This window comes from Grus americana, chromosome 3 (assembly GCF_028858705.1).
Source record: "Grus americana isolate bGruAme1 chromosome 3, bGruAme1.mat, whole genome shotgun sequence".
Taxonomy (NCBI): domain Eukaryota; kingdom Metazoa; phylum Chordata; class Aves; order Gruiformes; family Gruidae; genus Grus; species Grus americana.
Window position 1 is genome coordinate 51,553,553 of NC_072854.1, and position 27,184 is coordinate 51,580,736.

General features: G+C 41.3%; 1 protein-coding gene and 1 long non-coding RNA gene across 5 annotated transcripts; both read left to right on the forward strand.

The window, feature by feature from the left end:
• The first annotated feature begins 1,144 nt into the window (after positions 1 to 1,144).
• On the forward strand, positions 1,145 to 6,490 carry LOC129205398 (uncharacterized). Its single transcript, XR_008576709.1, has 3 exons — positions 1,145 to 1,841; positions 2,418 to 2,568; positions 3,782 to 6,490. It is a non-coding gene; the product is annotated as an uncharacterized LOC129205398 (long non-coding RNA).
• Positions 6,491 to 18,701: 12,211 nt separating this feature from the next.
• GTF3C6 (general transcription factor IIIC subunit 6) lies at positions 18,702 to 26,963 on the forward strand. 4 transcript variants are annotated; one of them, XM_054819794.1, is made up of 6 exons: positions 18,702 to 18,783; positions 20,034 to 20,114; positions 22,927 to 22,990; positions 23,570 to 23,614; positions 23,752 to 23,865; positions 26,315 to 26,962. In XM_054819794.1, exons 1-6 carry the CDS (start codon positions 18,718 to 18,720, stop codon positions 26,608 to 26,610), a joined length of 666 nt encoding a protein of 221 aa, XP_054675769.1. In that variant the 5' UTR covers positions 18,702 to 18,717; the 3' UTR covers positions 26,611 to 26,962. The 4 variants fall into 4 exon arrangements, with proteins under 4 accessions (XP_054675769.1, XP_054675770.1, XP_054675768.1 ...); XM_054819795.1 differs by having other exon boundaries at positions 18,708 to 18,783; positions 23,755 to 23,865; positions 26,315 to 26,961; XM_054819793.1 differs by lacking the exon at positions 18,702 to 18,783 and adding an exon at positions 18,873 to 19,222 and having other exon boundaries at positions 26,315 to 26,963.
• The last annotated feature ends 221 nt before the right edge of the window (positions 26,964 to 27,184 follow it).

A 27,184-nucleotide genomic window follows, 5' to 3' on the forward strand; every position in this document is an offset into this window, starting at 1 on the left:
CGTAGGACTGAACAGAGTTGTTAGCTGCAGTCAGAGGGCTAACTTCCAGCCTCTTTGCTGTGTGCCGTCCTACGGTGGACAGGAGTTACACAGAAGTAACGGAACAAGACAAAATGGCCCAAGTCCGTGTTTCTTGCTCGTAAACTTAGAGCAAGCTGGTGCCTCTTCATCTGCTTCTTCCAGAAGAGGCACTGACCTGCCAGAGGTCTTTCTTTAAACCGCACTGTGTGACAGCTCCCTCGGGCCACCAGCCACCGCAGCTTTACAGACGTCTCTGGTCCCTAAGTTTGGACTTGTCCCTTTCCAAGAGGGACTTGCTGTGTATCTGTTAGCTTCGCTAGGCACATCTTTAACAGCACGTGATCTTAAGGGTTAGAAAATGTTTAGCCAAATACAAGGTCAGATTTCCAATTACAAAGTTAGAATCCAGGCTATAAAAAGGTAGATAAAACTAGACTGTACTTAACTACAAGATTCCTTCTTAGCTGCTCTGGTATCATGCAGCCAGAATCCCTAACAGCCTAGACAGCAGTAACATACATTTTCCATACTATTTCAGGATGTAACTTAACACTAACCAAAGGGCCTAAGCCCTTGAGGGCTGCTCTCTTCTGATACCCTCCCTCCAAACTCACCCTCTTCTTTTTGTTAAAGATGTCTCACTCCTGTTTTTATTTCATGATGCTGTTCTAAAGCAAAGATAGTGCTGCTACATTATCAGAGGAGAGGGAAGAATGGGGTTTTATTCAGTTAGTAAAGCATTCCCAATACTGTTACAGTACCCTGCAAGGCACGTATCATAAGGAGTACTCATATATTCATTTGATTAGACTTCGAGATTGTGTTCTCTCTGTGCTGCATATTGCCGAAACCCACGCTATGAGCTAGGTTATAGATAGGAGACTCTGGCAAAACTGTCCCTCTCGTAGCCCAAATTGGCCAGGTTTAAGGATCCTTACAGACATGTATTTTACAGACGCATTCAGATAGTGCAGAACTTGGGGTGTTTTTCTTATTTGAAGATCTAACATTTTATAGTTTCTAATTCTCAAATTTTATTTAGAACGAAAACCTGATATAAACCAAAAAATGTTGACAGAGTTGCGGATTTAAATAAAGACCTAATTTATTAAATAAAGACCTAACTTATTTATTCCCCAAAGCTTGTGAAATATAATACTACGGGGGGGAGGGACCAGAATCCAAACAGAAAAATATGATAAAGAAAATTACTCATTCTCATTACAGATGGTATATTTTACCTGGTGTGCTGTAGTGAAAGCTGGCATACATAAGACCAAGATAAAGCTACAAAGGCTGCAGGGTGTAACTGCTGAAGCTACAGTAGCTACAGTGGGAGGATACTCAGCATCAAGCTGTCAGGAATAGTGGAAACAGTAAAGCAAACCATCAACCAGCCAACCTTGTAATTGTCTGTACTCTTCTACGGTTAATATTGGTTTTAATGTTAGTATTTAATTTGTTCAGCTATGCTTTCACTGGTTTTAGGCAGATAATCAACTGTAAATTCATAGTTTTCACCATTCTAGGTTTAAGCTTGGTAAAAAGTTTATTTGCAGCTGTACTCTGTTGTTAAGTGCCATGACATGGAAAAGCTGAACAGTTTATATTTGTGCCTTTCAACTCTTCCATTTAATGCGCTGCTACATAACAGGAAGATATGTTTTCTGATTACCTGCTTTCTTAACGTTGTAATCTCTTAAATACTTCATTCCTGAAATATTTCAGCTATGCAGACCACCCAGAAGGGCTCAGCAGACAACAAGTTACAAGCCAGTGATTTTCTCTTCGACTCCTCATGTTACTGTGTCAAGCAGTAGGTAAGAAATGAATCAGCTACTGGAAAAAGCAATCTATTTTTATTTTTCATAAAGAAAATACTACAGAGACAAATAGAAATCACATGTTTAAACCAGCTTTCATAAAACTGTCCTAACTCCTTTTTAAAGAACTGTAATCCTAGTTATTCTTACTGAATTTGGACAACTGCCATCTCATTGAGCCACTTCTCAGTTTCTTACAGTAATAAAGCTTGACTATAGGATTTTAGTGTAAAAGCTGACCTATAGATTACATTTGTTTCCTGATCTTATAGATCTCAATCAAGCAAAGGCAGGAGAGCACATCATCTTATATAGCATAACTACACTTCTCTATATGCTCGAGAATGATGCTAGTAGTATTTTTAAGCAAAGCACAGTATTATATATTTCGTTATAATTTGTTGAAACTTGTGTGTAATTACAACCATCGCTTATCCAGGCCAAGAGTTCTCAAAATATGCCATTTTCTAAAATAAACACCTATATGAATCTGTTCAGAAATCAGAAGGGTGTAAGTGGAGGGCACTGCTTGGTATGATTCTGTGTGTATTTATGTGCGTGTGTGGTTTTTAGAGAGAAGAACTAACACAGGAATATATACAGAAGGAACAGAGAGCCAGCTGCAGTGACAGAAGGGTGAATAATAAGACTCTTCAAAAAAAAGCATATTGATAAAACTATTAGTTTGAGTGCTAACTGACAAAGAGTGGAAGCTCTGAGCAAGGTAAGTCTTCACTTGATTCCTTCTGTGTTCAGAGAAGCAGGACTCCGTATACTGGGTCTTGCAATATTTTTGTATTGCATGCAAATCCCTGGGGAACTCAAAAGATTGGGGAAAAAGGAGAATTAAATCACAAAAAATAGGTGATTACAGAAACAGATGGTCAGTTCATACTGAATCTCTCAAAATATTCTATTTTTTCAGTTTATGTGATGGTGATTCAAGAAATTAATACAATCTCTGTATTGAACATGTAATACGTATTTTAGATACAAAATATATATACACCTTTATATATTTATATATAAATATGCAAACTATAAACTAACACACAAAATATAAATTCTAGAATACTATTTTTGTAACAGGTCTTCAAGTATTTTATTTTGGAATCCTTAATTTTCAACATTTTTCAAGCCTCTGAAGGCACTCTAAATTATTTTGATCACTCTATCTGCAAACCTAACCAAATTGCCCTGTAGCAATAGAGCCTGAGCTTTGAGACAGAGTGATGTGAAGTGTCTGTTAGTCCAGGAATCATGTGTCCTGTACAATTTCTTAATGGACCTCTGTGCTTCTGCAGAAAGATATATTTTTATATATCTGTCGTGGTTTCGCCCCAGCCGGCAGCTAAGCCCCACGCAGCCACTCGCTGACTTCCCCCCTACCTGGGATGGGGGAGAGAATCGGAAGAGTGAAAGTGAGAAAACTCGTGGGTTGAGATACAGACAGTTTAATAGGTAAAGCAAAGCAAAACAAGGAATTCATTCCCCACTTCCCATGGGCAGGCAGGTGTTCAGCCATCTCCAGGACAGCAGGGCTCCGTCATGTGTAATGGTGACTTGGGAAGACAAACGCCATCTCTCCAAACGTCCCCCCCTTCCTCCTTCTTCTTCCCCCAGCTTTATATGCTGAGCATGACGTCACATGGTATGGAATATCCCTGTGGTCAGTTGGGGTCAGCGGTCCTGGCTGTGTCCCCTCCCAACTCCTTGTGCACCCCCAGCCTCCTCGCTGGTGGGGTGGGGTGAGAAGCAGCAAAGGCCTTGGCTCTGCAGTGACTGCAACATCCCTGAGTTATCAACACTGTTTCCAGCACAAATCCAAAACACAGCCCCATACTGGCTACTGTCAAGAATATTAACTCTACCCCAGCCAAAAGCAGCACCGTATCCTGGGATGGAATGGGAAGATTTTAATTTAGGCCTTTTTGCAGATGCTGGATCATTCCTTCCACCACCACAGGGACCCTACAGGGATCTGAGGAACGGTACTTGTATGCTGATGAGAATACAAATACGACATGCATCTCCCCCTTAAAGAATACACTGAGTGCAGCCAAGCTCCTGAGGAACAGCACAGCGCAAAGCTTAAGTACAAGTTGCCATACAATCCAAACAAGACATGCAGAATTTTACTGTACTGATAAGCATTCTAAAATACAATTAAATCTGACATCATCTGAAACCACCGAGGAAAACAGAGAACTGTCTGTTTAAACTCTTTAAGAACCAAATGGGAATGAGATACGACCTGAGGTCTTCATCTTGAAACTCGGGCTTCTAGTGAGTCAGTAGGACTGCCTGCAGGAATGGAAGTTCTTACTGTTTTAATGCCCTTCTAAATCAGTTGTACAGTATGGAAATAAGGATATTCTACTTCACTTGACAGAAGCACCAGTGGCAACGAGAATGTTAGAAAAGGTGGCAATATGCAGAGGCTGAATGAAATGACCCTTCATTAGTAATTACCCTGAATCCCCAATATAATGAGGATTCTTTTGATAAGCCAATCTTAAGGCTACATAAGAATAAATATATGTATCCTAAATTAGGTCAAGAGATCTGAACTACTCACCCTCTTCTTAGTAACTGAAATGACATTGATTAAAGTCACCAGCCGAAAGCTGTAGAGGTTAAATCTTTTTTATTTTTTAAGTTTTTTGCTATCTCCAGCAGTGAAAATACTCATAATAGTATCTCTTGTTTCAGTGCTGTACTAGGATTATTTTTATAGTTTCTAAAATTCTTGAGAACACTTCCTGAAAGAAAAGATGCAGTTGGGGAATTCCAGAGAAGCAACAAAACCAACTAAATGAATCGTTTACTGCTGGTCACTGTGTATATCTGCTAATATGGGAGGAAAAGCTGATCAGAATAGCATAGAAAGCAGCAAGAGAGAATTTTTTTTGTTGCTTCTAGTCACAAATTCAGGCCTGCTGACTGCTAATTCTGAGCTGATTAGAGAAACTGAAGTAAAAGAGAGATGTTGGCAGTGACCACTGTTCTTGCTAGCAATGCCAGAACTGGCCATTCTGTAGCTCTTGCCAAACACACAATCCTTTGCCCAGACCAGTCCAAAGCTGGACTGGTATCAGCAGAATCTCTCCATCTGGATTGCTCCCAAAATGAAGATGACAGAAGGGTATTTGTAATGTTTGCAATGCTTTGCCTTGCCTTTTCTGGTTGCCAGAACAGTGATGGCTGAATGAGCTTAAAGAAACTGAGATGGTGCCAGTTACACATCATTATGTGTTTTAACACACTGAATATGAGAGCGAGCAAGTCTAAGGTGCTACTCTATACCTTCTACAATGGGAAAAACTTCTCTGCTTCCAAGCGGCTGGGCATGCTTTCACGCACAGTGGAAGTGTACTATATTATAGAACTATTACTTAAAGACAGAATGTCTTGGGGTTTGCCATAATGTCTTTTAAAAAACTGTCCCCTTAAAAAATAAAGTATTTTGGTATCTTAAAATTGGTACCTGATTTTTTTTTTTTTTCATAAGAACATAATGCCAACATAAACTTCTATTTGTTAAACCACAAATCTCTCACTTCTTTGCAGGGGAATCCTGAGTCCAGGATAGATAATAACGATGGACCTGGCCGAGGTGTTCAAGTCTGACGTTTGGAATGTCATGTTCAATCCTTTAAGGAGGATAAAGCAATGATATCAGATCAAAACACAGATATGACAGTTTAAACTTACAGGCATCTTCTCTTGTCTCCTATAATTCTGTTGCTCAATTACAGTGTGAGCGCCCTGGCAGATAAAGCAGTACTTAATAGCAATCTGTTTTTCAACACTCATGTGGCACATGTTCAGATGAATGTACTTGAGCATCAGTCACCATTCAGTGAATGATATTTTATTCAGTATAAACTACTCAGAATGCAAGAACTGCAATAAAAAGTTATTAAATTAGTTACAAAAGAAAGTATTAGAAGCTCACCCTCTGAGAATCCAGTACAAATACAACACATGCCTGTAGGAATGGAAATACAAAAAGAAAGTCCTGAATTTATTATATGTAGAGGGCATAATACAAGTGCGTTGCTGCTGACTGTAAAAGATGATCCTAAGTGTAAACAACATGTCTTCAGAATCTCCAAAAGAGCAGAGAGCTAAAAAGGCCGAGGCCAATGGAATTCAATATTCTCCATTTTTATTATAGATCTGTGTAGAATGGCACAAGTTTATCCACCATTCAGAAATCCACAAGAGAAGGTATAAATTCTTCTCTTCTCAGAGCAGATCTCTACAGCAAGAAAAAAAAAAAAAATCAGCAGTAAGTACTGCTGAGGCATTTTCAGACAGCTAATAACTCCCTCCAGGGCTGCCTAGGTCCAATTTGGAATCTGAGCTAACAATTGTATCACCTCCCTGTCTCAATTGCTTGCTGGGAAAAAACCAGCTATGCTTCACTGCAAATGTAAGTAATAAAGGATGGTAAGATCTTTAAGCCTTAGGGCTAAAAGATCTTTGGTTTTTAAAAAGATTCTTCATCTGCTTTTCTAGGAGGGAAAAATCTTTACAATTACGCATTTAAAAAAAGAATCTGCTCTGGTATAGTTTAGAAATCAAAAGTGTACATTCCTCAATATTGTCAATATCATTAGCTTACTGTAAAATGAGGCAATTGTCAGCATTGACTTTTTTTTTTTTTAAATAAAGGCAAAAATCTCATTGAAAGCAGCTATAGAAATATAAAGAATTTCTCTCAAACTTCATCTCCTGATCTGCATTTCTGACTAGCTTACAGTCATGTCTTTGCTCTATTCACCTTTTGAGCCAGCTGGACATAAGACCAGCTTCTTTCCAGAAATCATGTGCCCACATTAGGACAGTTCTGAGCCCAAACTAATATATATATCCTGCCTCGCAGCCAGCCTCATTAACTCAGGCTCCACAAGTCAGGAATCACAGCTACACAGCTGCTACGCTGGAGCTGGCTCCCAGTTGGCTGGTTTGGGGCACAGGCGGGTGAAGGTGTCCCTGTCCGCACCCATCCGTGTAGTTATACCCTCAAACGACCCTGGATGTTGCGTGCTGTAACAAAAGCTATTTTTAAGAATTGGTTCTCTGAATAATTACACTTTAATTACATAATACAAGCCATATTGGAAATGAAGCAACAAAATCTTACAGGATACGGTAGCGTGAGTGTTTGTGTTGATATAGCCACAACAGCGTGGCACCCAAGCATCTCTGTGAACCAACTTAAAAAACTGAAAAATCCATTAACTTGCTTTATTTTTAATTTTTTCATTATTATTGAAAATACATACAAAAATTTACATCTTCTCCTGTAGCAAGAAACTGATCCTCTATAGAATGCTTCTACATTGCAATCTAATACTTGTGACCATGTCATTTCCATTGTTACATCTAAAGCACTATTTTCCTCTTAAAACAGCAAGACACGTAAAGCATTTAAAAAGATCCAGCTGTCGTGGGAAAGATTATCATGTTGCATTAGTTGCCTTGCTTTCCAAACACATGATCTGTCAAACAATGAGAAATCAGTAAAGAACTACTGAAAGAATGTGGTCAACCACGACATTTTCCTTCTTGCCGCTTTTTGCTTGGCATTTCTGAACAGTATTCCTCAAGCAGTGGGAATGGTAAGCGTGCTTTGCTACACATTCAGGCCCTTCTTTCTCATTCATTACCCTCCTTTCCTCTTGAAAACAGAGGCCAGACATGCTGTCAGGGGGTCAGCGCGCTGGTTTTGCATCAGACCAAGCCAACACAACTCCTCAAAATTACTTTTCCAATAGCTTTAAAGGCTTGAAAGTCATTCACATCAGTACTCTCCACAGTCTTCCTACACAGAATTCCTAAAGAGCTTTTTTCACATACTGATACCTTCATGAGTAAAAAGCAGTAATTGTAAGCATACCAAATGTCATGGTATGTTAACAGACAATGGGGTCTGCACAGGGATTTCCACTTCTCATTCTGTCATTTGCTGTGATTTATCTACTGTGTTATATTCCTTTGTTTCTGTATAAATGAAAGTAGAGTTAAAGAGCAGGAATGAAAAATGAAGCTACTAAACAGAATTTAGGGTTCGTACAAGGGTTCATCTTTTGGGTCTAGCTAGCTCAGTATTCTGTCCACAGCAGTGACCTCCTAGTGAAGAACACAAGTATATATGGTGTACTCCCAACTGTTCTCAGCTCAGTTGATGCCCTGAGCCTGATATGATTCGCCCATTTTATAATGCCCAGTGGATCCCTCCTTCAAGTCCTTGTCCAGTGTCCCATTGAGTTCATGTAAATTTTTGCCTTTACAAACTTTGGAAAGGAATGTAGCAGGCTTACTACCTGTTTGGTTTGTCATTCTGAACCCAGAATAGCCACACACTGAGCTACATCAAAGATCCACCTAGCCAGTACCCTTGTTGCCTAAATCAGCCCACAGTGAATGCCTGGAAAAGAACAGAAGAACAGGCAGGACTAGCATCCAAAGGTATTTCCCCTTGTAAATCTCCTCAGTCTTCAACAATCCTTGGCTGAGAAGTTCCTTAGCCAGAGAACAGTTGCAATTCACCCGTCATTTTACCATCCAATCATTCATGTGCTAATCTTCACAGCAGGCTTTAATTTTTTACAACTCTGAAAACACTGTCTTATCATCCAACTTCAGTACCTCACTCTCCATTGCTTTTTTTTTTTAAACAAATAATTTAGGAGTATGTTTAACATTACAAAATCCTATGGAACTCCACTAACGATCTCCCTTCATTTTGGAAACAGAACATTTACTCCTATCCTTTGTTTCACACCTTTTAACCATTAATCAATCCATAAGAACAACTTCCTATTCCTTGGTGGCTTAGTTTCTTCTAAAAGCCCCAATCTGCAGCGCTCTGTAATGCAAACAGATCTTCATTTTGGTGCAAGACCTTCAACTGCAAGTACATTAAGATCATTATTTCAGAATGGCTCTTCCATAAAAACAGTTCGAAGCGGATCATGAACAATGGTGATCAAGAATCAAGTCCAGAGTTAGCTTCTATCCTGTAGGTTCCTTCACTAGTCACTCCAAGAAACCTAAAATTTATGGCACCAAGAATTTCAGTCTCATGATTCCAGTCAATATGTCATTTACCTAGAATACTCAAGAGTATTTAGACAATCTTTTCTTTTTTGTTTTCTGCTTTTACAGTATCTGGTTTTCCTTATCAGAAAGTGATCGCAACCATCTAGATACTACAGTCCTAACAAGATGTGTTTCCTACGTAGAATTCACATAAATTGTATATTACTTGTTTTTAAAGATATATTTTAACTGTTTTGACTCGACATCCTTTAGCAGTGCAAAAGGCTGTTTTCACCTTGCCTACATGATTTATACACTGGTGTTACAGTGTTTCTCCTCCTTCCCTCAAATGTCTAACCTGCACAGTATCGCACCATCCCAATTTAAGCTAGATACTCTTATTCTCCTATTCTGGATTTGGGGTGTTTTGTGTTTATGGAGCAATAGATTTTTAGTACTTATAGAGGTGCACACACAGATAACTGAGTCAGTGCATCCTTCTGTTGGCTATACAACTGGACTTATTTGTTCAACTACTCTTCACTATTTCCTACCTCGCTTTTGTCAATTCTGTCCTGTTCTTTGAAGATACACAAAGCATTTATGATTTCACCCACATAATATGAACTAACATTTAAAAAACAACATTCTAACACCTTGTAGCAATATCACAGTAAGAAAAACAAATTCATATAGCATTTACCCTCAGGCTTCAGCAATACGATTCTTACTTTTTACACTGGGTAAGAAATGCTTTCTGTAGGTTAGGGGGCATACCTACAAGAGCACTAAACTACCGGGAATTCCAAATTGCTGCCCAGTTACACCTCAGTAAAAACCTACTGAATTAAGACTCTGATGTTTCTGATGCAGACTGACTAATAAGTATTTTTTATTTCCTGCACTGCAAACCACTTTGGCAGTTCTCGAGGTGTGTAAAAATAATGCTTTTAACAGCACTTCACTAACAAGCAAAGCGGTGTTCATGTACAAGGAAAACAAAAAACAATTCAATAAAAAGATTTCACTTTAATAAAAAGTAAGCCCCCGGAGCATTGATCAAAATCAGTAAATAAATATGAAACAGAAATAACCTTCTGCTTTTACATAACTGTATGCAAAAAAAATTCCAAGTACTTTTTATATCAGTTTGTTTCAAACATATTTTAAACAAATACAGACAGGTCAGCTGAGATCAAATAAGAGCTTGGCCCCGAAAAATGATGAGTGTTCCCGGCGACCTTTGAAGTCAAGGGCATTCAACTGCTTTCAGCCCAGTGGGTGTAAGGATTTACATCTTGGTATCTCAAATAACTGATGCCAAATATTCTGAGGTCATGTAAAAGATTCCAAACATTAGCATTTCTTAAATTAGCAGGTCAATTCTATAGATAGATATCCTCTTCTGATCTAGCTGGATAACAAGTAAACATCATTTACTCCCTGTTTGTTAGCACCTGCTTCAGAAGATTATCACCTGCCACACCACTTTCCTCCTGCCCCATCCCTCACAGACATGAAGACACATTCCTCCCACATGTGGATACAGCACCAAGTTCCCTCAGGATGTTCCCACTGTTCTTCCCCTTATATGCTCCAGGACACGATACGGGCAGGAGACAACTCCTCACTGTAAGGAAGGAGGAGTTGAAGCTCTGAGCCTGCTGTGTGCAGGAGGCAGTGTTCATTATTTTTAACAGCTAAGCCCTTTTCCTCAGAGAAAAAGATAAGATGACAAAATGAGCCATCTTCTGCCTCTTCAAGGACTCTTGGTGGAGTCCAATGTGATAAGTCCCTGAAGAGAAGAAGGGGCCCAGGAAACCTGGTTAATATTCAAGGATCACCTCCTCCAAGCTCAAGAGCGGTCCATCTCAATGAGTAGGAAGTCAGGCAAAAGTGTCCTGCATGTATGAACAAGGAGCTCCTAGCCAAACTCAACACAGAAAGGAAGCATAGAGAAGGTGCAAGCAAGGACTGTGAGGAATACAGAGACATTGCCCGAGCATGCAGGGATGAGGTCAGGAAAGCCAAAGCCAGCTGGAACTGAAGCTGGTGAGGGATGTCAAAGACAACAAGAACTGCTTCTATAAGTCCATAAGTGACAAAAGGAAAGCTAGGGAAAATGTGAGCCCACTGCTGAATGGGGCAGTGGCCCTGGTGACATGGGAAATGGAAAAGGCACAGGTACTGAATGCCTTCTTTGCCTCAGCCTTTATTAGCAAGACGGGCCTTCAGGAATCCCAAGCCCCAGAGACCAGGCAGAAAGTCTGGAGCAAGGAAGATGTACCTTTGGTGGAAGAGGATCAGGTCAGGGAATATTTAAGCAAATTGGACATACATTAAGTTCATGCACCCTGATGGGATGCACGTGATGGATGACTACTGAGGGAGCTGTCTGATGTCACTGCAAGGCTGCTCTTTGATAATCTTTGATCCATCATGGTGATTGGGAGAAATTCCCAAAGATTGGAGGAAGGCAAATGTCATGCCCATCTTCAAAAAGGGCAAGAAAGAGGACCTAGGAAACTACAAGCTGGTCAGCCTCACCTCCATCCCTGGGAAGCTGATGGAGCAACTAATCCTGGAAACCAGGCACACGAAGGACAACAGAGTCATCAGAAGTAGTCAGCATGGCTTCATCAAGAGGAAGTCATGCTTGTCCAACCTGATAACCATCTACAATGAAGTGACTGACTTGGAGAGCAGTGGATATTGTCTGCCATGACTTAAGCAAGGCTTTAGACAAGCTGTTGAAGTATGGGCTGGATGAGCAGACAGCAGAGTGGATTGAAATCTGGCTGAATGTCCAGGCCCAGAGCATGGTGATCAGTAGCACAGTCTAGTTGGAGGCCAGTAACTAGCGGTGTACCCCAGGGGGACAGTACTGGGTCCAATCCTGTTTAACATCTTTATTAATGATCTGGATGATGGGGCAGAGTGTGCTGTCAGCAAGTCTGCTGATGACACAAAACTAGGATGAGTGGCTGATATGCCAGAGGGTCATGCTGCCATCCAGAGGGACCTCAACAGGCTGGAGGAATGGCCTGACAGAAACCTCATGCAGTTCAACAAGGGGAAGTGCAACGTTCTGCATCTGGGGCAGAATAACCCCAGGCATGAATCACAGAATGGTTTGGGTTGGAAGGGACCTTAAAGATCATCTAGTTCCACACTCCCTTCCATGAGCAGGGACACCCTCCAATAGACCAGGTTGCCCAAAGCCCTATCCAACCTGGCCTTGAACACTTCCAGGGATGGGGCATCCACAACCTCTCTGGGCAACCTGTTCTAGTACCTCACCACTCTAACAGTAAAGAATTTCTTTCTAACATCTAAATCAACCCTCCTTCAGCTTAAACCCATTACCCCTTGTCCTGTCACTACACTCCCTGATAAACAGTCCCTCCCCAGCTTTCCTGTAGGCCCCCTTCAGGTACTGGAAGGCCACAATTAGATCTGCCCGGAGCCGCCTTTTCTCCAGGCTGAACAATCCCAACTCTCTCAGCCTGTCCTCACAGGAGAGGTGCTCCAGCCCTCTGGTCAGCTTCGTGGCCCTCCTCTGGACTCGCTCCAACAGCTCCATGTCTCTCCTGTACTGGGGCCCCCAGAGCTGGACGCAGTACTCCAGGTGGGGTCTCACAAGAGCGGAGTAGAGGGGCAGGATCACCTCCCTTGACCTGCTGGTGAGACTTCTTTTGATGCAGCCCAGGACACGGTTGGCTTTCTGGGCTGCAAGCGCACACTGCCAGCTCATGCTGAGCTTCTCATCAATCAATACCCCCAAGTCCTTCTCCTCAGGGCTGCTTTCAATCCATTCCTCACCCAGCCTACAGTTGTGCTTGGGATTGCGCCGACCTATGTGCAGGACCTTGCACTTGGCTTTGTTGAACTTCATGCGGTTCACACGGGCCCACCTCTCCAGCCTGTCAAGGTCCCTTTGGATGGCATCCCTTCCCTCCAGCATGCCGACCACAGCACACAGCTTGGTGTTGTCGGCAAACTTGCTGAGGGTGCACTCAATCCCACTGTCCGTGTCGCCGACAAAGATGTTAAACAGTACTGGTCCCAGTACCGACCCCTGAGGAACGCCACTCATCACTGTTCTCCACTTGGACATTGAGCCATTGACCACAACTCTTTGAGTGCGACCATGCAGGGGGCCACCCAGATGGAAAGCTGCTTTGGAGAAAAGGACCTTGGGGTCCTGGCGTACAGCAAGCTGACAATGAGACAACAATTTGCTCTCACAGCAAAGAGGGCTAATGGTAGCCTGGGCTACATTTGGAGGAGTGTTGCCAGCAGGTTGAGAGACATGATTCTTCCCTTCTACTCAGCACTGGTGAGGCCACAGCTGGAGTGCTGAGTCCAGTTCTAAGCTCCCCAGTACAAGAGAGATATGGACATGCTGGAGAGAGTCCAGTGAAGGGCCACAAAGATGATTAAGGAACTGGAGTATCTGACAGATAAGGAAAGGTTGGGAGCTGGGACTGTTCAGCCTGGAGAACAGAAGGCTCAAGAGGGATCTTATCAATTTATATAAACACCTGAAGAAAGGGTGCAAAGAGGACAGAGCCAGGCTCTTCTCAGCGGTGTTCAGTGACAGGAGCAGGGGCAACGGGCACAAACTGAAACACAGGAGGTTCCCTCTGAACATCAGGAAACACTGTCTTACTGGGAGGGTGACTAAGCACTGGCACAGGTTGCCCAGAGAGGTTGTGGAGCCTCTATCCTTGGAGATATTAAAAAGCCAACTGCTCATGGTCCTGGGCAGCCATCTGTACATTGCCTTGCTTGAGCAGGTGGGTTGGACCAGATGGTCTGCAAAGGTCCCTGCCAACCTCAACCATTCTGTAATCTCACAGGCTATTACTTGGCTTAAAAATTTTAAATGTGTGGTTTAAGATTAACTGCCAGATTAGGAGTGCTATCTACCTGTTGTCAAGCAGTGGCAGAAGCTGGAGGCAATAGCATATTCAGCTGAAACAGCTGGGTCCAGAAGAGGACCCTTTCCAATCCTCAGCACACTAGCTTTAGCTCAAAGCCACCTAGTCCAACAAGACAAAGAACAGCTCAGTGAAATCCACTATCTCAGCTGATGAACTGGTGTATAGCATGGATCTTCAAAAAAGTTTTTAAGGGGCTATATAGGGAACAAGTTAATATCTGTCCAGAAGCGGAACTTGGGAGGCTAAAATATGCATGATTGCTCAGTTATTTTTTAAAAAGGATAGTAAAACAATTTCTCCTAAGTTTCTCCTGCTCTTAACTCCTCTCGTTTGCTACCTCAGCCCAGGATGCAGGAGAGAACACTCCCCTGTGCTTCTTCTCCAACACAGGACAGCATGTGCTGGGGGAATGGCAGAAGTGGTGCTGTTTGCACTCCATGTGCATACAAGGCAGGTGTAAGAGGATTCTCAGCAAGAAGCACCCAATCTTGTCTGCCTCTTCTTTACCTCCAATTTCCCAGTACTTCCCTGCTCAATTCCGCTTTCACAGCTGAGATGCAATGGGTGGTAGGATGCTCTCACATGCTGCTTCTGAACTTTTACTGCTCCTACCATGACAGACCTCGCTCCAAGAGTCTATACAAAAGAAATGGAAGACACTGGGGAAGCAGAGGCCAGTCTGCCCAAGTTAGTCTGCCCAAGCACCTGAGCAGACTAACTGCCTTGTATGACACCTAGACTGGCATGAAGTCTCCGGGCACCTGAACACAGAACTCAAGGAACATCTAACCCCTTGTTTCATTTCCTACTATACTGGCATCTGATTCCAGCTGCTAAAGGTAAAGCAGAAGCCCACCTGTGCCTGAGTCTCCCTCCCAGCCCCTCTTTTTCCTCCTCTTACTGGGCACTTACTGTGCCCATTCCAAGACAAGTGGAGAGAGACCATCTAGATTAAGAACTGGAATGGAAAGGTCTCCTTCACTCAACTTCTACGCTCTTACTGTACTGCATCTCACTCCATAGTCTTAGACTTAGTAAAAAGAATAACCACGGTGGAAATAAAGCACCCCTTACTTTACCCTACTCTTCTCTGTGCTTTGTCTAATAGTGTTGCTAGGATTTTCTTACATGATCTTTAAGGAGCTTTTTGAAAAGACAAAGACACAGATGCAAAGGAATCTAGCAGTTTGTTGGGTTTTGGGTTTATGGTTGTTTTTTGGTTTTGTTTTTTTTGCTTGGTTGGTTGGGTTTTTTGCAACACCTATGAGCCGGTTTGGCTTGCAAATTCCCAACTGAAGACGCTTAGCAATGTAGCTGCAGGGAAATGGAAATCATCCTCTGTAATACTATCAGCAAATTACCTTTGTCCTGGGGCTGATTTACCTTTTGTTACCCTGGCTGGGGCCAGAAATACACACTAGTCTCTTACAAGCTTTCTTCTGCATCTCTCTGCACCTTACAACATTATTAATTTAACCATTTCACATGGTAACATTTTACCGAGGAGTCCCTCCTGATATTCACAGGCAAGCACCTTTTGGCACATCATCAATTTTAGTTACGCTTCCAATTTAAAATAAGGCTAGAAACTACAACACCCTTCTCCTGAGGCAGTCAATTCAGCAAAGAGTACAGATACATAGACTATATATATAGTGTGCGCATGCACACACATATATCAACTATTATAATTTTTAAATACTGAATTTTGTGGGGTTTTCCCTACATAATACAAAACGTTTTCGACCAGAGGCACTCACAGTCTAAACAGGCAGACAAAACTCAAAACCCCTGTGTTTTTACAAAACATTTAACCTTTTACTTAGATAGACTAGTGCCAGGGCCTCACAAAGAAAATAAGCATTCAGGCGGGAATGGAGAAAGGGTGATTGCCTTTTGCAAAAGGATTGAGAAAGAATTCCAAGCATGAAGATCAAAATCAAAAGAAAATGGAAAAATGAGACAAAGTAGAAAGACAGAATTTATTCATTGTGTTTCCGTGAACTGTCTCTGATTTCCTGTAATGTAATTTAACTGCAGTAATGTTTATTTGCTAAAATAGATAGTCCAAGTCTCCAACCTATGAAATTCCACAACTAAAATCTGCAAACTACAGGGCCCAAGCCAAAATATGCATTAACATGCTTAAATTGCATGTGAAACTACTTAAACTCGTGCATATATATTATGTACATAGATCTCAAACATGACCATTTATTTTAAATTTACCATTTGGTCATCACTGACTCAAACTGACCTAAGTGCCACCAACGTACTTGACCCTGGCAACACACACACATAAATCTATTCAACTACAGACAGGATTGTTAGCTGAAGCCTCAGAACCCCAAAACCTGGATCCTCAAGAGATATATTTCTGTGTTTAAATCATCAAGCAGTTCAATCTCCCTGGCAGACTCTGAGGAGAGTCTTTTTTACGAGATAAGTTGTTGAAATGCTCTTGCCAGGGTATGATAGACCAAGGCAAACCACTAACGCCCATGCCAAGTTTAGCCTGACAATGAGGCAGTGTCTTTTAAAATACATTTGGCATTAATGCACCAAAAATTTCCCCACATCCAACTGCACGCCCTGACTCATGATAACGAGGAGACTGAGATGACCCCAGACACTACATGACACTTAGGCTGGTATAAAAGCAAATGTACTGGCTCCTTCATCAACAGTTCCTGCCAGTCTATGATTTACACAGGCTGAACTGGCACACATTTATGTTCTTGTAAGGGCTTTCTGTAGTTTTAGTTGAGTCACTTAACCTCCTCCCATTTATAAAAAGAGAATGATGGTATTAATGTAATGTTACAGAAGCACTGTCAGTTCTGACAATTTTTAAATATATATTCAGAATAGAGAGTTTCTTCTGCTTTATTCAGGCAGAACTTTTTTAAAACCACAAAAATTTTATCTAGAGACAGGAAGACCTGGTGCAAAAATGTAATTGCTGAATATAACAATTTAATAAATAATAACCAGTAGATAAGAACTCTTAAAAGACTGGTTTACTACACATGTACTCATACAGTGTAAGATCAATTAGCTAAAGTTACCAACATTTACACACAGCTTTAAAAGCTCATTAAAAACCTCTACAAGAAACATTGAGCAAGCTCTCCAAGCATAACTTTATTTATCTGTCTCCTTCTAGTGGCAGAACATGAAATCAGATACTCAAAAACTTACTTTTGTTATTTTCTAAAACCCTTAAATACAGCAGCCCACACTAAGCAAATGATACAAACTATTATTTTAAAATATCTGATAATTAACACTTGTAATACAGCAAACATCGATTCCACAGCTCTTATCCCCTGCAGTCAAAATTCAAGTCTTTGCAATTTGCTTGACAAAAAGGTAACATGCCTCAGCATCTTTTTCTGTATTTAGAACTAATCCAAATGTATAGGCTGTTCTTACCACAGCAGAATACAATATTCTCAGAAAAAAATAATCAAACCCATGAAGCTTCAGAAAATGAGATGAAGCCTAATGCTGGTTTCCCAAAGAAAAATCCTGCTAAACTTACATGGTATGTTTAAGATCAGTGATTTTTCTAGGAAAAGGACAAACGCATTAGATCACACATATCTGGACACCATTAAACACTTGATATGATGCTACGCTGACATTTATGTTTATCTTATATAAGATGGAGGTTAACTAGAGGCTGGAAGAAAATCTACCGTGAACTCCCTTGGGATCAGTTTTTATGTAATGTTTTAATTAGTGACTTTGACACAATGAGTAGGAATATACTTTTGGTACAAAATCGGAAATATAGCATACAGAAGGAAAACAAGGGAGAATTACATTACAAAACCCAGTATGAGACTGAGGATTATGGAGTGCAACATCCAGCATTTAAAAAGAAATAAATTAACACATTATCTGACAAATCCTTGACAGATGGAAATCAGACAGGAATATATTCAAACCTGACAAGGTAACCAGAAAGCATCAAGCACAGGACATGAAAATAGCAAATACAATTGAACCACGCACAAAGCAAAACATTTCCCTTTATTTCACTGAAGAAGGGTCTGGCAAGAATTAATCTGCAATGGTGCATATAAAGCTAGCACACGAGAAGGGAGGCGACTGTCACAGGTGCGGGGACGGGCTCCTAGATGAATAGGGAAACCAAGACTCTGTCTAGCCGGGATGATGCGCCTTGTTCAACCTGGACGGAAAACGAGGACTGCGCAACGGTGTGTGACTGTGGAAAACGGGCTGGGTCTGTGGAAAACCTCGTAGGTGGTGGAAAGCTCAGGTGCAAGCAACGCCGCACCAGCAGGACAGCGGGGTACGGCACGGTTCGCAACGGGCAGGCAGGGGAAGGGACACGAAGACCGTCTAAAAAAGACCCAGCCGCCTCCGAGCCAGCGCTCCTCCTTTTCCCCACCCCCTTGCCGTAGCCCGTCCCTCCTCCCGCTCTCACAGCCCCGCATCTTACCCCCAGCACGCCCCCCAGCCTCGGGCTCCTCCCTAGCCGAGCTGCACCTTGTTCCCCAGAGCCCTGCGCTCCGCCGCGCACCCCGACACCGCCACGCTCCCCTCCCTCCCTGCCGCCTGGGGCCCGCTCCTCACGTCCCACCGCTTAACGGGCGCTGAGCCGCGCGCCCCACTTCCGCCTCCTGCTGGGGTCGGCTAGCGCGAGCAGCAGCTCGCGGGCGGGGGCGGGGCCGGGGCCTCCGTCGCTGCCGTTGGCCGCGTTTCCAGTTCCCACCGCAGGGAGAGGGGAGAAGCAGCGCGTGCGAGCGGGAGGCGGGACCGGTCGCCCCCTAAGATGGCGGCGTCGTGCCCACGTGGTGCACGCTGAGGCGGGGGGGGGGGGAAGCGGGGCGTTCACTGGCGACATGGCGGCGGTAGAGAGCGCGGAGGAGGGCGAGAGGAAAGATGAAGCAGAGGAAGACGAGGTGGAGGTTGGTGGATGTCGGCACCGGGACGCGCTCCCCAGGCGTTCCCCGTGGAGCAGCGCTGGGAGAAGGGACGTGGACCGGCCGGCCCGGCCCCCCTCGGGGCGTGTCCCGCCTGTGGACCCGGGACGGCCCTCTCTCCCCCCCCCCCCCCCGTCTGCGCTGTCGAGGGGAGCGGGCTGGGACAAGCTGCCTGCTGGGTGGCAGCGAAGGGCTGGGCGCCCGCCCTCCTGTGGGCTGCCGGAGCCAGGCACCTGCTCCGGGGGCCCAGTGTGTGTGTATGGGGGAGACACGACACGACTTTTCTTCGCATCCTTCCCTCACCGGGGAAGGCGTCCCCCGGCTCCCGGGAGCCGGTGTCTGCAGGCCGCCGCCGGGGCAGGCTGGACGTGTGAGGAGAGCTGCGCGTGGGGGCCGCCATGGCTGCCCCCGGTCTGGCGGTGAGGTCGGGCCCTGAGCGAGGGCGTTCCCCTGGGCCTGGCGGGTTTCTCGTGTCCCGAGTGCCCTATCTTTACGGCTCTGCGCCTCCAGGCTTTCTGAAAGCGGCGTTGTCGGAAAGCATTCGTCCAGTTTCAGTTGCTTCCTGTCTCTGTAGCATCCGAACATACAAACTGTTGCTCATCTAATATTGTGTGCATTCATGGATAGTTAGTAGATCATGATTCTTGAAAGCTTTTTGGTTTTTGTCCTTGAATAAAAGACTTAAAGGTGGCTAGTTTCTGTTTTGGCGTTTTCCTTGCCCGAAACTGCAAGGAATTGTGAACAGGAATTGGTTTTAAGGCAATGCATTATAAAGAGTTAAGGGTAACCATTTCAAGCAGCATGTTGCTTAACTTAACTTCTCACTATAGTGTCTTATTTAGGTAGGTACTCAAGTTTTAGAAAATGTATTTTGGATTATATAACTAGTCATATTGTTATCATTCATAAATGACTTACCCATATTGATTTCACCCTTGAAAAATGAGCTCCCTTTCTAGCTACAAAGAAAAGGCCAAAAATTTTGGGTGTGAAGCAGGTGTATGATGGAGTAGTGGGTTGCTGCATTCCCCTGGGCATTGCAATATCTGTCTGCCATTTCTCTAGACAAAATGCAGAATAAGTCAGATTTGGGGTCTGTTTGTTCTGAAGATCTGGGTCTTTGTGTGCTAGGTTTTTTTGTTTGGGGTTTTTGTTGTGGGATTTTTTGTTTTGTTTTGTTTTTCTCTTGTTCAAATATGTCAATTATAGATGCACATTATAAACTTATCTTGCAGGAGCAGCTGATCATGGTGGAACTATCAGGAATTATTGATTCAGACTTCTTAGAAAAATGTGAAAACAAATGCAAGATTTTGGTGAGTGATTACAGCACAATAGGAAAGGGGTAAGTCTGTACGTGTGTGAACAAGGGACTGAGGCTGTATCTAAATTCCTTGAAGTCGATAGCATTTAGATCAAATCTTTGATAGACAACTATGTGCGCTGTCTTGGCTGTATTTGGCTGCGCATTGTGAGCTCTCTCTATGTCAGAAATAGCATATGGTCTTTGAATATGTGTTACGTAAATAAGTATTTTTAGAGGTAGTTATAAGCTAGGAGCACTATCCCCGCTGATTTAAGGCTCTTAGTCCATTTTTTAAAATTATGTATTTAACACATTTTTAAAAATATTGTTAAGCACATTTCTTCAAAGAACTTGAACACAGCTGATGGGTAAAAGCAGAATCTTTCTAAATTACGTTGTATTTACAATTGTTTTTGCAGGTACTACCTGGCAAGTTGAAGTGTTGTAAATGTAAAGGATAATTGGGTTTTAAGCATTTTGTAAACAGTTTTGGGTGTTGTTTCCTTCACTTAGGTTGTTGTAAGAATCTGGCTTACTTATCCTTTTATTTTGAGGTTTTTAATCACCTTGGGACAAATTTTATTTGCCTTTCAAAATCTGCTTGGACTACGTGAGCTGTGTAAGTAGATAGTGCAAGTACTACTGATATGCATATACTTCGTGAAGCTAGACCTTTTAAAGACTGCAAAGAGTATGTCACTGATCAGGATATATGTGAGGTGATGAAGTCGGTTCTGAAAATCTCAAATGTAAAAATGCAATCAAAATTCATAGATTATCTATCACTGGATGGATAAGCAGATTTGGTTCCTGGATCTGACCTAGGTCACTTGAAATGTATCACACAGATGGTTCATTACTGGTGGCTGAATGGCTACTTATTCTTCAATACTGTTACTGAGATTCTTTTAAATTTTGTGCTTTGAGATTCTCTTCGAATGTTGCTAGAAGAACTTTTAAGTATCTATACAGTATCCTACTCATATCCAAATCTACCTGTGCTCCCTCCATAGAGTAAGCATTCCTTGAGATTTTTCATAATGGGTAACTGTTGATAAAACTCCAACAAAAGAGTTTGCTTTGCATTATTCTGTTTAGCAAGTTTTGGTGATGTTCCTCACATAAGGGGAAGACAGTCTCCATTTTTGCAGAGTCCAGAACTGAATGCAATCAGCCAAGGAAATAGTTTTGAATATTAAAAATCTTAATGCTGCTGCTTAGTACTGCTTATACTTTTCTGTATTAAAAAAAACCCACAAACAACCTCCCCCCAAAAATGTTCTACATGTTAACTTAATGCTATTGATGTTCTCAACTTATGCAGCAGAAAGAGAATCCCAGAGCTTAAATCTTGCTGATGTTAGATACTTCTGTTTGTTAAAAGTACGAGAGGAAGATTGCACAAACTCCTATTAACCTGTGTGGTATTCTGTATTTTATGCAATTTACCACATAGTGCCTCATCTTCAAAACTTTTGGCATGTGCTTATCTTCATGTCCTGAATAAAGCTGATGTTCACAATGTACTATTAAAAGACATTTTGCCTTAATTAGTATATTCTGTTCAGGCATTAATTTTTATAAAAATATAGTTTCTAGGTATATCTTATATTAAGAATAATGGGATCCTGGCCTGTGTATTTGGAAAAGCTCTGCTGCAGAGGAAGGGGATGAGCTGATAGAACTGCTGCCTCACTCTCCTACTCTTTGTTTAAAAAACTAAAATAATAGCAATTTCTAACTCCTTCACAATGTAGATGCACAGTAATCACAGCAGCTTCTGTGACCCTGCAGTTGCACTTCTGGTGCTGGTGTAGTGCTTTATGCTGGATTTTTTCACCTTGTGTCTTTTCCAAATAATTTTGAAAGTTTTCCCACTTTACAGAACTGGTATTAATTGGAGTTTAGAAAATGGCATCCTTTTTTTTCATGCAAATATGTATATTTTTATTTGCTAATTTAAAACTCAGGCTGAATTAATTTCCTAGAGGAGATAACTGTGTTTTAAAATTATTTTCTGTAACCTAAATAGACAGTTGGCTGCAGTTTGATCTAAATTTCTTTGGTCCTTTTTAACATATTAGAGCATTTCCTATACCAGTTTGGCATTGTTGGTTTTGTTGTGATTACTAGAGCAGTATTATCTGGTATATTCTTTGTTAGAATGCAAAATTGTCATTATGTTTTGGGAGGGGGTTTTTGGGGTTTTTTTTTGGTTTTTTTTGGTTTTTTTTATAGTGCACTGATTCTATAGTGAGATTGGCTAAACCCTTTGTAACAGTTGTTACCACGGCTTAACTAAGCCTCCTACAAAACTGGAAAGAAAACTCCTTCTCCCCTCACCCCTGATTTTTAACATTGCAGAAAACCTCAGGGTCAGTTGTAATGACTACAAGTATTTTTATTACATTTTTTGAAAACTACTAAGTATTAATTTAATTGTATGTCTTGCCATTCTTTCAGGAATCTGCTACCTTTTGTAAAATCATAGCCTCTGCAGAACTCTCTTATCTGCTTCCATAAATCCTGTTTTAAAGATGTACTTTTCTTCATATGAAGTTGATAGTTTGAGAAAGCTTTACAGTCTGGAATCCATTCTTTTTCTCACATACCAAAAGAAACTTTTTATTTGACATTCACAGTGTTATGGAATACTTATTTTACTGTTACTATCTTATGTTGGTTTTTTAAACTATTTAACTTTTCAAGGAATCGATGTAATCTGGATTCTGCGGTATTTGTCTTCTCTGGTCTCACAGCAAGAAATTTGTCTGGACTGATAGAGATCTCACATCTGTGCAATTTTGTCCCTCTTTTTGTAGGGAATAGAGACAGAGAGGCCCATTTTACAAGTGGACAGATATGTATTTGCAGGAGAATATGAAGGTATGAAAAATGATGTAGATACAATCTCTCCTTTTTCATGTGACCCAAAGAACTTTCTTAACATCAGTTAATTCCACTGTGAATGGAGAACATGGGCCTGTGAGGTGCTGAAGTTCTGAGTGGTGTTTGTATAACACCATATAGAGCAGCACCAGTCTGAGTTCACTGCTAAATTAGGCGTGTGTCCATGTTACTTGCTGGAAAGCACGCCTGCAAGCTGACTCCGAAGTGCTCCACCTGGTATTTCTGCAGGGAAAAGTATGGGACATAAAATGCCTTTAAACTAGGTGCTTGTTGTCTCGTGTATAAGCAGGACTGACATGTTGTGCGCTCTGTAGTTTTCCCATTTGCCTTACAATGTTGTGACAACATTGGTCTGGAAGAAAATGATGTGGAGTCCTCCTTTGTAGTGACATTCAACAACCATGATACGCCTGTCTGTCCCTGAGTTGGCAGAGTGGTTACCAATGCTGGGCCTTTGCAAGGGCCTGGAAGTCAGAACAGAGCAGTGCCAGTGGGTGTGGTATCTGCAGCTGATAGAAATTAGTCTCTAAGATTTTCTCATTTTGTTTTCCATAGATACCTTGGGAACCTGTGTGGTTTTTGAAGAAAGCACAGAGCACGGTAATTGGTGTGATCTGATGTCCTGTTTGTTGCGGTAGCCTGGAAGGTTGAAAATGATACTTAGCTTGTTTCAGTTGATAGTGGAATTCACTACAATGATTGGGTTTTGGGTATTGTTTTTTCTCCTCTCTTCATAGTAGATGCAGAAGGCAACCAAAAAGTACAGCTGAAATACAAGTGCCACACAATGAAGAAGTTGAACATGACACGGACACTTTTGACAGAGAAGAAGGAAGGAGAAGAGAATGTTGGTTAGTGCCTCTGCTCTTATGCATAAGCACATGGATGGATTATGCTTAGGAGTGTCAGCCTTGATTAAGTGTTTGATTCAAGAGCATGCAGGAAGTTAGAAAAACTTTATTCTTTAGGCAGCAAGTGTGTATATTTAAATAGAAAAATACAAAGCATGTATGAAAAGAGGGATTCCTTCTGACCAGTGCTGCCTCCAGAAGTGGCTGGTAGGAGATTCTTATAGAACAGTGTAAGAACAGGGCAGACATATGTTGACATTCCCTGGTGTGTTTTTCTGTCATCTAAAAGTTTTGGCACCGGTTCTGAAGTCAGAGGTGCTGTTTAGTAGTTCTTCACCAATTTTTTTTTTAAATTATTTTTAAATTTTTTTTACTTCCATCAATTTCTCTAATGACTTTTTGAGTCTCTAACTGTTGAAAATCTATAATATCCTTAGTAAGAAGTTCCATGTTGTATGTACAACTGAATTGTTCTTAGTGAATTTATAGTTAGCTGTAAATGAGTTTAACTTAATTGCAAAGACACACTGAGCAGAGCATTCATACTGATTTTCATTCTGTAGGCAGAATTCAGTGCTCATACGTTTGCTTTATTTCAGTGGTGTGTTTTTGTATGGAAGTCAGTGCTTTTACATAGTCAGATATTGAATATCCTGCTGTGTATAGTAGTATTTATTAGCAGTATTCTATTGCTTTTAGTTACTTTTTTCATTCAAGTCAGTGTTACTGCTTCACATTTTAAGAATATGTAGGCATTTTACATTAAATATGGGCAGTCAGATGGACATTGGTCATAGGAGAATCTAACCAAACATCAGCATTCTTATCAACACCACGTACTGTTTCTTCTGTCCATATAACTAAGTAGGTAATCTTAAACAGAAACTGTTATTTTTAAAGTACAATAGACTAGAGAGTGTGTTGCTTAATACAAAGGTCTATTTGGTTCTGAAGGAGTAATAATGATGATACCTCCTGAAAACCACTTTGTTTATGTACCCTGGCAGAAGTTTAATGTTGTGCAGACAAAGTAACTACAAGATCTTATGGACTGGCAACATATACTGCCTAAAAAATCTAAGTGGGAGAGGAATCCCAGTTCTATTTGGAGTCCGTTTGATACACGTTATAAGAGCTTGATATATTTGAGTTCAGGAAATAACACAAATTCTTATGCTATCTCTGATGTCATTCCCTGTCACATTACCAGATGTTCTTAAGATTAGGTGAACAAACATTTTATTCTCTTTATTGCATTTGTAAAATATTTTCTCAGCACTTAGACTCTAAGGGTGCTGTCTGATACCTAAATACAACAGGAACTGCCATACCAGATCAGACCAAAGGTGCTTTAGTCCTGTATTGTATTTCGGACTATGGACAGTAGTAAGTGGGTATATGGAAAGTAGGAGGAGGACATTTACATAAGTAATCCTTTCTTTTGGCTGTCCTTCCAGTGCTCAGCAGTTCATGAATATCCTGACTAGAGTTTTCATCTGGACTGCTATACCTGTAGTCCATAAAGGCTCTGTCATCGTCACTTACTTTTTGAACCTGTCTATACTTTTGAGTTCTAGCACTACTGACTATGGTAGTTAGTTTTCTCGTCACATTTCTGTTGTATGGAAAAAAGTACAGCTTTACTGTGGGTTTTCTTGCTTTTGTGGTTGTTACAAATGTATGATCTAGTGCTTCCAACGAGTGTGAGTTAGTTTGTTACTAGAATTAGGAGGTAAGTCAATCCCTACTTGTTTTCCCAGTACAGCCCTACAAACATCTGCCCCCTCTGAGCTGTCTCCTCCAAGTAGAATTCTAGTCTCTGGTTTTGTTGCATTTTTGTGTGTGTTCTGTTATTTTTGGTAGGGTTTCTTAAGTCTCTTCCCATATAGAGCTAACTTTACTCTCACTGATTCTCGTTCCTTTTTTCTAGATTACAGTATGGGTTGAACAGGACAGAGTATTTATGACATGGGTGTAGCATAGTTTTGTATCTTGATGTTCCTGCTTTTTATTACTTGCCTAATAATTTTATATCCATTGTGGCTGCTCTTTAGAGACTGAGCTGGTCGCTGAACCACACATAATGCCTCCAGTATCTGGATAAAAACCTGTAGCTATATGTCTTGGTTAAGTTGGTTTAGCCTATGCATGTTGTTGTTAATTTATCAACAGTTGAGTTTCTCTTAAGTTTCTTTATCAAATGCCTTTCTGTTATTCATAGCCTTATTTTTCAAGGAAAATTAATGGTTTAAGCCCCATTGTGAGACTCTCAACAAAAAAATGAGTGTTGGTCCAAATTCTTGAGAGACATCTTTCTATCCTATGTGATTATTTTACTTAAATGTTGGTCAGGCTCAGCCTTAATAACAATGAACTTAAACTAAGGAAAAACCGCTGGTAACTCTTAACTCCTTTTGTCACCAATATCAATTATCCTTCTTTGCATCAGGTGGAGTGGAGTGGTTACAGATCAAGGACAGAGATTTTTCCTACAGCAGGCCTAATACGATTTGCAGCTTTCTGCGTGAAAAAGAAGATTCTGAAGAGTCAGCTCAGGCCCAGGACAAATTGACTGAAGAGTCAGAGGGAGAGGTGAGTGGTGGAGGAAATTCTGACATGAATTGTGACCTGGAGAAACAGCATGGCTTGGAAATAGATGCCTCTATTCCTCTGCCTGACAGCCCTGCTTCTGGGGCAGAGGATTCTCCTTCTGGAAGTGTTGCCTTAGATGATGCCCCTCCATGATATCAGCTCTGATCTTTTCAGGATTTCTATATGGAGTTAATGGGCCAACTTTTAAATGCCAACTTTTATAGGCCATGATGTAATTTCCAATTTATCTGAGCAATTAATAGTGGGGAAAAATGGACATTATGTTCTTGTGCATTGCTTTTATGTTTGGATTATAGTGGGGAGGGCTGCAGTGTTTTTTTTATAAATGCTGATTGGAAATGTGTGTGTATCTGCCTCAAAATTGAATTATTTGAATAATTTAAAAAACCCTACCTTAGAAAAATGTTGATGTATTGTACAGTCTGGGACATTTTGTAAAAAGAAAAAAAAAATCGTTGTTTAAAATAAAATTCTGAATTTTTCAAGTATAGCTTCACCTTGTGTGTCATATTCAGTGCATACTATGACTGTTCTTGTCCTGCCATTATTGAACAGAAAAATCAAGTGTGGCTTTTATTACTTGTTTGATTACTCATCAGATTGCTTAGTTTGGATTTTCTCTAACATTTTGTCCCCTTGACAGATTGTAGAAATCCTTCATGTGGGACGGGACTTCAGGAGGTTTCTTGTCCAGCTTCCTACTTAA

What these genes read in the sequence shown, in the direction of transcription:
- GTF3C6 (XM_054819793.1), top strand. Translation starts at nt 19,058, where the DNA reads ATGGGGGAGACACGACACGACTTTTCTTCGCATCCTTCCCTCACCGGG. An exon ending in AAAACAAATGCAAGATTTTG is followed by an intron (nt 20,115 to 22,926) that starts GTGAGTGATTAC and finishes CTCTTTTTGTAG; the next exon opens with GGAATAGAGACAGAGAGGCC. An exon ending in GGAAGGAGAAGAGAATGTTG is followed by an intron (nt 23,866 to 26,314) that starts GTTAGTGCCTCT and finishes TCTTTGCATCAG; the next exon opens with GTGGAGTGGAGTGGTTACAG.